The following is a 10,825-nucleotide window of genomic DNA, read 5'->3' as shown; positions in this document are numbered from 1 at the left end:
TGGACGTGGGTCCGATATACATCCTGCCGGTATGAAGCGAGCTGCAGCAGCAGTGATAGCCCTGCGGAACTTACGTTCACCGAGGTGGACGTCGGTTGGTGTGGGGAGCGCTGCGAAGGTGTTTTCAGTAAACTCCGCGTAACCTTTCCAATCAGCTTTGGAAAAGTTGATATAGGTCCGGTGTTTGGCGGAGGCAAAGTCGGTTGGTTTATCAATCGAGATGACTATGGGTAGATGGTCTGATGCTAGAGTCAGCATAGGTCGCCACGTTATGCTGTTTATCAGACCAGCGCTGACTATTGTGATGTCTGGCGAGCTACTGCAGTTACCCATAATCCTGGTGGGTGCGGCGTCGTTCATTGTGCAGAATGTCGAATCGTCTATCTGCTCAGCCAAGTCTGTTCCCCTACGATCGTTTGACAGGCTTGAGTGCCAAAGATCGTGGTGCGCATTAAAGTCACCTACTACCATACGGTTTTCACCTCTGAGGAGCGCACCTATATCAGGGTGATATCCTGCCGGGCAGCAGGTGACAGGGGGTATGTATATATTAAATATTTCGAGCTCGACATCGCCTGACCGGATAGCTATGCCCTGACATTCTAGGGTGGTATCCCTGCGGTCGATGTCTGCTTCGATAAGACGATACTGCACGGTGTGGTGCGTGATGAACGCTAAGCCACCACCATTATCTCGCTCGCGGTCTCGACGGTGCACGTTGTACCCGGCGCAATTCAACAGAGTTGAATTGCTGTGCAACTTCGTCTCTTGGACCGCAGCTATTAATATACCGTGCCGACACATGAAGACGGTTATCTCCTCAATCTTGCTCTGTAGCCCGTTACAGTTAAATTGGAGGAGCTTCATGTGGTTCGGGAGACGTGTCGTGATGTGGGGTGTGAGTGAGGTGTATGTTCTTGCCGCCGTTGGCTGTGTGTGCTGCTGAGGTGGTTGCCGCCCTGTGGTGGTGGTCGGGGGCGTCGCAATTGACGTCTGCGACCGAGCAGCACAGCACGGGCCCTCGAAATTCCCCGTCCAATCTCGCGTGGTACGCAGACCTGAACATGCCCTAAAGTGGCACCAGCCAAGGCAGGTGTTGCACTTGACTGATGTCACATTACGGAATATTCTGGTCTGACATACCGTGCAGATTGTAGGGGGAACCAGGAGTTGTTGGCGGCGGCGTGTGGGTGGTGGTGCGGTTGTGTGAGTTATGTGGTCTGTGGTGGCTGTGGTACGGTCTGTGGTGTTATTATGTTGTTGTGTAGTGGCGACTGTGTGTGGTTGCTGTGTGAGTGTGTGGGGCTGCACGGGCGGACTATCGTTTGCCGTGGAGGCTGCTCTGTTAGAGCAACAGGGGGCCACGTAAGACGTGGTCCACTGCCTGTGTGTCCGTAGTCCCGAGCAGACCCTGAGGTGACTCCACCCCTCGCAGGCATTACACTTGACTGAGGTGGAGTTGTGGTGTAATCGTCTTCGGCATACACAGCAGGTGTATATTTCTGGCCCAGGGTTTGACTCGATGCCAGCCCTGAGTAGGAGAATGCGTAGTGAATGTTGCCCTATGGACGGACAACTTCTGAGATACTTCGCCGACCTAAACGGGGTTAGATCGCCGAAACAACAGCCCTTGGTCGGGTGAAACCCGAGTCATTCCGGTACGTAGAACCGGCTGTCGTGGGAATGTAATAAATGAGTCTTTAGGAGTCCTATTTCGGAGCCATTACGCTCATAATGAGCTCATTTAAGAGACCGATATGAGGGTGTTTCCCTTCCACCGAAGGTCGACTTATATGAGCTTAAATTCATACATCGAATGAGCCTCAATATGTGTCATATTGGACTCTTATTGGCCTCATATACGGCTCATTTTGAACTCGTTTGGATTCTTTTTAAACAATTTTTGGCCTCATATATATGTAAATCATTTCATACTCATTTTGAGGCTCTTATCGGCCTCATAAATTACTACTTTCGGACACTTATTTTAGGTTGTTCTTTGAGTCTTATTGAACGCACTATATTTGCAAAAATTCCTTTCAAATAACATGCATACATACTTACGTGCATATACACATGCACATGCATTCAATAGCAGCAGCTGCAGCTAAATTTTGTTAATTTTTTGTTTTCTAATTATTTTCAATTTCTGTATAAACAAGTTTAGATATAAATTTCAAATCTTTATTGTTTTTATATTGGCACAAGGTGCTGGCACATAACTTGGATCATATTTGAATCCTAACAGATTCATACAAAAGTAAACCATTGCTTGTTTTTGAAACTAACATTTCTTACCTACCTAGGACTCCTTTCGGACTCATGTATTCTGAACACTTAGAATATGTTTGCGGGGTTGAGACTGAAAGTGAGAATGTTTCTGAGATTGAAAATTTGAAAAGATTTGTTATGTTAGCAAACTTCAAAAATGTTCAGGCTGCGGTTTTGCCGGCACGAACTGCCAAAAGAACACTTTTGAAACATCAAAAAAAGAAATAGAAGGCTGTAATCTTCAGAGACAGTCTCTCAGATTTAGAAGCCATAAAATATATCTCCGCTAACTGAGACACTATAAACGCTATCCGTGATATTTTATACTAGTCCCAACACACAAAACTCTTCTGGATACCAGGTTCTGGATTCTGTAACTGTGAAGTGTGAGAATGAGTTTTGGCTGTCAAAATTATGTACACTTCCTCATTTTGCGACTCAGCAAGAGTGAGAATGAGTTTTAACGGTCAAAATTGTGTACACTTCTCTTCCGAAAAAAAAAATAATTTTCTTTATGAAACTAACAAACATGTGGATAAGACATTTGTAAAAATCTTGAATCAACCAAAAAATAACAAATTTAAGCTTTAAATGCATTTTTATTATCTTTTTTTACGTTTCGAAATCAAGTTTTAAGTAAATTTTTTGATTGAGTCGAAAGTAGGTTGTGTTGAATGCACTGTCAAATAATTTGCGATTCATAATTAAAGTGTTTGGTAAGAAAAATATATGGTAGAACTCATCTGCTTTTAATAAAATTGTGTTATATATTAAATTGTGTGACTGCATTATTTATATTATGAGTTAATATTAAGCAGTATTGGTCTTATCCCACCCGTGACAAAAATAGCTAAAAGTTATTATATTTAATTACAGAAGTTGAGGTTGTGTTTCGTATTTGTTACATAATGTTAGAAATTTATTGCAAATATTTACCACAATTGCATTGTCGTTTCCACTAGTTAGATAAGAATAGTTCCACAGAGAAGCATGTCCCATCCGTGACAGCTATGTGCGGGACAGTTGTCAGAGGTAGGTTTACAGGGCTGATAAGCTTTATTTGTTTGTTGTGGTGAGGCAGGGGACTAGGGGGGATGCTTGAACTCGTTGACCTTGTGGTCAGCTTATAAAGTTAAGTTACATTTTGACCAGTTTTGATTTTTTATTTTGTTAATCTAATATTTATAGTGTTTTTTATAAAAGTCTAGCACATTACCTAACCAGAACCACATAAATCCACGTTTCAAACTTCTTACAAAAATTATAAGAATGCAATAAACTTTAACAATTACGCCCAAAAAGTTTAAACTTTTTGTTCAGACTTTTTAGGTATGTCGTTTTGTAGTCCATTAAATTTAAATGGTAAAAGTGAAAATTTCAAGACGCTAGGAAATCGTGTTCATTTTTAATAATTTTTTGGCTGACGGTGCTAAGCATTTTCTTAACCATCCTAAGATAAAACGTGAATGAATTTAACCCCTACTTGGCTTCTTATATTTTTTAATAGCTAATATTTATATATGGACCACACTAAAAGCTCCTTTTCATATAAAAATTCGTACGTGTCCTACCCGTGACAAACATTGTCCCACCCCTGACAGAGGAATTTCGGATTTTTGGTATAATAAAGCCATGATTTTTTGCAGTTTTTGCTTTGTTTGTGTTCCTGGTTCTGTGTTTTATTATAAGACAGGGATGGGCAAGGCCGAGGACGAAGAGAGCCACATGTAAATTCTAAATGCTACAAACAGCCAACAGGAAAAACAAAAAAATAAATTTAAATAAAATTATTATTAGAAATGAAAAACATTAATTTTATTATTATTCTAATGTCAGTAAGATAGATATTAAAGAAAATTCAAACGATTCTTTGGCCAAATTTTCACAATCTGGTTTTACGTAAGTTAAAGCCGTTCATAATAGTTCTGTTAAATGTTGGTTAGTCTGTAACAGTGATTCCCAAAGTGGTCCAGGTGAACCCCCAGGGGTCCACGGATGACACGCCGGGGGTCCACGATGATGTGAAAAAAATTTGGGGGTCCATGAGTTGTAAATGGGGGTCCACGAAAATTCATCTGGTTTAGATGTAGAGAACCAAAATGGTTGCTTGATAGCCTATTTATTTAACTTTAATTTTTTTGAGTGGTGTATAGTGCTCTTGACGCACTGCTGCACTTACCGTCACTTTGTGTTTTCATACGTGGGGAAGCCTTAAAGGCCACCTGCAGACTAAAAAGAACCGGATCCTGGTATGACAATGAGTGGGGCGCGGCGAAAATTGCTGGCGGCAGAGATTTACGCACTTGTGTCTTTTTAATGCTACAGGATAGTACGCCACCATTACCTTTGATTTTATAATGTTGAACTGAATGCTGGTTTGATTCCATCGCTGAGACCGGACTCACACATTGTCTAATCCTCACCGATGGCTGCGAAACTGACTCTGGGTCATGATCTGGGGTCTTTTGCGAGGTTAATGAAGATAAACTTCACTATTCTGTAGAGGAATATGCTTCGGTCTTCCAGGCTGAGGTAATTGCAATACTCAAAGCCATGGACTACGTGGTGGAACATAGGTGGAGAGGAAGGTGTTTACGTGACTGCAGAGACAACCAAGCTGCCCTTAAGGCATTGACCAGCCCTCTATTTAAGTACTTCCAAACTAGTTCGGCAATGGAAGTCTCGACTAAAATATGATGGTGAAAATAACTAGGTTGTTTTACTCTGGGTGCCAGGTCACTCTGGAATACCTAGTTATGAGACATCTGATCATTTGGCCAGAGTTGGCTCAGACCAGGCATTCCTCGGCAACCAGTTTTTGCACTCCCACCTTCGGTAATCCAAGCCACGATCAGAAACTGGGTGAATACTTCGCTCAGAAATGACTGAGAGGCATCGAGGGGATGCAGATGCCTTAAATCTCACAAGGTCTGTATATGCATTTCAAGTTTAGAAAAAACTTTCATTACTAATTTATATGGTATCGGCTAAAACACTTGAACTTATCGCAACAGAGAAATATTATTTTATCAGTTTTAACCTTATGGTCTGATTATGGCAACTTAACGTAACTTACGGCTCTCTCTGTATAGTATGTTAATTCTGTTAAATGGGTCTTGCTTATAATTGAACAGCCGAAACTTAACGTAACTTAATGCCACATCGAAATCTTTTTCATTATGATTCTTTAAGTTCTACGCTCCGTTAAATTAAGTTAAGTTGCCATAATCAGGCTTGTAGTCGATCCAAGGTTCAAGAAAGATACTTTGACTGATGAAGAAGCCTTTCAGGGGGGAGATTCTGTAACCAGTTATCGACAAGTTTCGGATCGATATCGCACTTGTTGACGTAAAAATATTTCATATCATACGTCAACAAAACCGATACCGATTCGAAAATTGTCGCTAACTGGTTACAGAATCTGCCCCAGGCCTACAAAAATGATATTGTCTGATTCAGCTGGAACAAAAATGCTTAAAACAAGTAAGAGATTCTCTGTATTATGACCTCGAACCGACATATATGTATATACATCTTTCATTTGAATCAGTATTAAAAGCTCTATTGGCTCCTACATTCGGGTTTTATAGGCGTTTTTTCCATATTTTTGGCGTCGCTTTTATTCGAAACCTAAATGTTTCGGTACCGAGTATCGAGAGTATTGGATACTTAAAAGTATTGACTCAGCACATCACTACTGCTGTCATCTCGACTGTGACGTCAGCAAAACAGCTGATTCTGTCAAATTCACTGAGAGCCGATTAGCGGTATTGCCATCGGCGCCACCTTCTATATTCTCTCCAACGTGACATCAAGTTCGCACAGAAAAGTGAAATGAATTCGCAGAGTTTCCGTAAAATATATCTGCTCCAAAAAGCAGGTTCTTTTTTTTGTCCCACCCGTGACAAAAGAAATAAATCAGATGTTTTCCATATAAAATATATTTTTCTGTACAAATGTCCAACCCGTGACGGTGGAATCGCCCATATGAAGTTTTTTTCTTTTCTTGAGAACAGTAAGTGTTGCTGTAGAAGAAATATACATAAAATAAAATTTCTTTAAAATTTTTTGAATGACTAGAATACCGGTTCACGAAAAAGAGAACGATCGAAAATTATGAACATAAAGTATTGTTTTTTTATTGAATAACGCCATATATCTACTATACATCACATAGTTAGTGCATCTGTATGTATTCACGAATACTGCAATCAACTGCGCGATGTACCACATCTAAGGGAAGATGAACCTCTTTATCTCACCGCGTATGCAAATCAATAGCGCATAAGCTGCATCACAATTGTTCTTGATACCATTGACTGCGTCTTTGCAGGTTTGCAAACCGGCGCGGTAATCATCCTTGTAATCGTCTGGCATCAGCAGGTCAATCTGTTTCAATGAGCTTTCGAGGAGAAATTTGCCTTTCTTCATCTATGCAAGTGTGAGAAAGTTTTAAAATTATTCTAAAACGGCATAAAATAGATTTTGTATTTTATATACATATGTACATTAGACTGCATCACTCCCCTTAAAAAAAAAAAATCGGTACTGTTTTTCCACTGGAATTATAAAATCTATTATATTTTAAGACATCCACCAAAATATTTCGGAAAAGCTGGACCGATTTGAAAATACCTCCAAAAATGGAGTTTTTTTTTATGAATAAAAATAGTTTCTTATAGACGTTTTTTGAAAAAATCCCCTCAAATGACAAAACGGTTTAAGCTTAAAAAATTTACATAAAAATATTAAAAAAAAAATTTTACGGAATCGTAATTATAAGATTTTCGATGTTTTTTTTTAACTTTTTTCAAAGATTGGTATAAGAAAAACTTTAATAACTGAACCTAAACTCTTCCGACTTAAACTTAAGAGGTGTAATTGGAAAGGTATTTTTCACCCTTTTTATTTCTTTGCTAATAAACTCATTCAAAAGAGGAAAGAGAAAGCTAGGATGAACGAACATCATGAATTAAGATGTGTTGGTATTTGAAAAAAAATAAAAATAAATGGGGACACGAATGACTTTTTTTTGGAGAGAAATAAGAACAATGTGAAAATACCTTTCTACTGAGATCCCATAAGTCTAAATCGGAATAGTTTTGGCCCAGTTATTCAAGTGTTTCGTAAGTCAATCTTTGAAAAAAGTAAAAAAAAACAGCATCAAAAATCTCATTCCTACGATTCCGTTGGAAAGATTTTTAAATATTTTTATGGAGATTTTTTAAGCTTAATCTGTTTTGTCATCTGAGGGGACTTTTTTCAAAAAGTTCGTTAAGAAACTATTTTTATTCATAAAAAACTCCATTTTTGGAGGTATTTTCAAACCGGTCCCGTTCACGTAAATCTTAATACTTTTCGGAAATATTTTGGTGGACGTCTTAAAATATTATAAATTTTGTAATCCCGGCGGAAAAACTGCAACTTTTTTTGGTGATGCAGTCTAATGTACATACATATGTAGTGCATATGTATATATGTATGTATATATTTTTAATACCGTTTGCATCATTTCCAAAACGCAGTTAATATAACATTTTACGTCTTTGGTGTCGGGAATATTACCCAGCTTGATGCCATCAGCTACTTCTGGAAAGGAAAAAATAAAAGTGTATAAATCTCTGAATTATCCGAAGTGTAATTGTTAAGCAAATAGTAAAATTTCGAAAATACAATTTTTTTCTACTGACACCCGATTGACCGAAGGATACCTATCGTTATGAATTTTTTACACAGCATTAAAGGTATGCTTTCCATTTATGCGTACATTAAAGGATTCTAAACAGGCGCCTTAAAGTTTTCTGAGGAGCAACAGTAGAAAGGTAGCAGTTCTAAATGCAGGGCTCACAATCTCGCATGAAGGTCTTCTTCTCACCTTTGCCAAAGCGAGAAAGTTATCTGATTTTATTTTTCAAAGGAACACCTGTCTGCAGCAGCTATTTTTCCACTGATCTGTAGCTATTTATTGTGTTAATGCTGGTTCACTTACACAAATTACACAGGCCAACAAAATTGGAAAAGAAATTTTGGTGCGGCAAATGCTAAAGTTATATATTTTTGATGAAATATTGCAAAAATGCGATGTTTTGACATAATAACTCATTTTGCCAAGTGAAATTTGGCCGCGATTAAAAAATGAAATTAGACCGCACTTAGACAAGAACTATATTATTTTGGAATATTTAATTCAAACATAAATATACAAATTTCCATTTTTCACTGGGTACAAATTTACTGAGTATTCAAATAAAAACTGATAAACAGCTATAGTGAAATTTATATAATATTCGCAACGTCTTTCATTAGAATTTTTTCGCTATTTTTTTTATAAAATTGGAGCTTATTATCTAACAAATACCATAAAAATCTGAATTTTAAACTTTGTGCAAAAATAAAAAAAAAATCAACAAAGTTTCATTAGGAAATGAAAACCTTTTAGATAAAATTTCTAGAAATTATCTGCTTACCAACATACGCAAGTAAAGCTATATATTGTTTAATTTACCCCTTTTTTCACATAAAATGCATCTGTGCGATATTTCTACAATTTAATTTATTATGAAATTTATGAATCTAAATGAAAACTCAAAATTCTCTGTGATTTTCTTTTACGGTACCGCCATTTGTTTTAAATTGAAGTGTAATTTTTTACAAACGATTATTCCGTTTTCCTTTAATTTTTTTATATAGTATCTTCAAAAATTTTTATGGAGCTTGAGGCCGTTTTTAATGAAAAACTATTGTGGGAAAGCGACAACAATTTGAAATTTTTTATATATTTGTATTGTAATGTTTGCTGACTGCACTTGTAGGTACTCCCAATATAGCAGTATTACATATATGGATATAGTTGTGGCATAATTTTTTTAATTTGTCAAACAATGCAATTTGGGGTCCTGAATAATCAAATTTTTATAAAAGTCTTCACTATCAATTTATCAAAGGAAATAAGTAAAAATACGAGTACTTCCGAGAGTATACACACAGATAGACAATTACTATGAGAGCCTTTACTTTGAGGTTTCGACATTATTAGTAGAATAACCAAAAGTCCATTTAAATCCTATATAACTATTATCCATTGTTGTCATTACAAGGCGTAATCAAAAATTGTAGAATTAATAATTATTTAAGACAACAAACTTTTTTTCCTAATACGAATTTCCACTAATGGGGGAAATTTGGCCATATAATACCTAGTCGAAATTCAGCATAAGTCAAACTAAAGATATAAAAAAAACGAAACAAAACAAAACAAAAACCATTCGAAGAAACTTATTTTATTTATAGAGGATATATAGCTTATAGAATTCATTTCAGCCGCATTATATGTATATTATTGGACTTCATTAAAATTTTGACATCGATTGCACAAAACTGCAATAAGCGATAGGTGCAGGTCGAAAGTTGGCACCAAACATAATTCAATCAAATTCTGAGATAGGGCGTTCGTGAAAAGTTTTCTGAGATTGGGCGTTTTTGAACTGGCTGCCTTGATAGGTCGATCTTCCACTCACTGGTGACCTCTACGGGAAATTGGACCAAGAAGTATACCTTCAGTCGCGCGAGGGATCCATATAGCCCACAAAATGTGGGCGCCTAGACCTCAACTAAACTCAACTCACCTCAGCTCGCCTCAAATCACTTCATCTCATCTTCATTCATCTCAACTCCCCTCATATTAGCGAAGCAAAACACAAATTAATTTTATCAGCGAATCAAGTCAAAACCATAATTGATTGCTTGATTTATGATTAGATCAATTTAAAATCCCTCAACCCAATATTATTTTATGTTTTATTAAGTACAGTAGTTCAAAACATACAACTACATAGAGAAATCGTAGTGCAGCCCCGGCCATCGTACAGCTCTAAAGTAGCGTGTCTCTTCATTGTACCGTTATTTCTGGCAGGCTGTAGGTGCGTTTTTGGTTAGTGTATTTGAAATAGAATGTAATAGAAATGGAAGAAATTGTAATATAAATGGAAGAAATTAGAAAAGATGACAGCAAACGCAAAAAAACAGGTAACCTCAGCTGTAGGCATTTTTTGACAATCAGCTGATAGTGTTTTCACTTAGACAGCTGTACGATGGCCCAGACGCACTCATTCTTTTATGTTTATTTTCGGAATTCAATAATTCAAACATACCTGTGGAAACTTTCGGAAATTTTGGCAAACAGACATCTCGCATCAATTTTCCAGCGGCAAACATTTGCTCTTCAGTGGCCTTTAAAATAAAAGCAATGTAAAGAAATATTTTTAATGATAACAGAAAAGATATTAGATATTTAACAACACGTTTTCCTAAGGTTTTCGATTAAATTAGCACCTACACACACTCACATGTACATATAAAGTGCAATGGCGATATATCGAGCCGATTTGGAGTTGAACTTTTGATTAAGAAGTTGTATGGACCGTGCAACAATAGAATTTATGCGTATATCATGTGTTTAATTGATAAAGATTACAAGGATATTTTTTACACCCTTGGAATTTTTTCCGATTTCTCTCTGGCTCGTTATGGGATATATCGATCTTCAACAACATTC

The 10,825-nt window shown here is 37.1% G+C and overlaps 1 protein-coding gene across 1 annotated transcript in view; it reads right to left on the bottom strand.

The window, feature by feature from the left end:
- Window positions 1–6,385: 6,385 nt before the first annotated feature.
- Window positions 6,386–10,825, bottom strand: part of LOC118748290 (general odorant-binding protein 19a-like) — a 14,282-nt gene continuing 9,842 nt past the window's right edge. The window contains exons 2-4 of the mRNA XM_036482665.1: window positions 10,422–10,500; window positions 7,772–7,860; window positions 6,386–6,702 (exon numbers count right to left, since the gene is read on the bottom strand). Coding sequence (XP_036338558.1) covers window positions 6,505–6,702; window positions 7,772–7,860; window positions 10,422–10,500 — 366 coding nt within the window. The 3' untranslated portion in view covers window positions 6,386–6,504. The remainder of the gene's footprint in view (window positions 6,703–7,771; window positions 7,861–10,421; window positions 10,501–10,825) is intronic.

The sequence above is a fragment of the Rhagoletis pomonella genome, unplaced genomic scaffold, assembly GCF_013731165.1.
Source record: "Rhagoletis pomonella isolate Grant_MI unplaced genomic scaffold, Rhpom_1.0 Rhpom_scaffold_00013, whole genome shotgun sequence".
NCBI classification, from domain to species: domain Eukaryota; kingdom Metazoa; phylum Arthropoda; class Insecta; order Diptera; family Tephritidae; genus Rhagoletis; species Rhagoletis pomonella.
The sequence above is the reverse complement of the archived record's forward strand: the minus strand, read 5'-3'. Positions and strand labels throughout refer to the sequence as shown.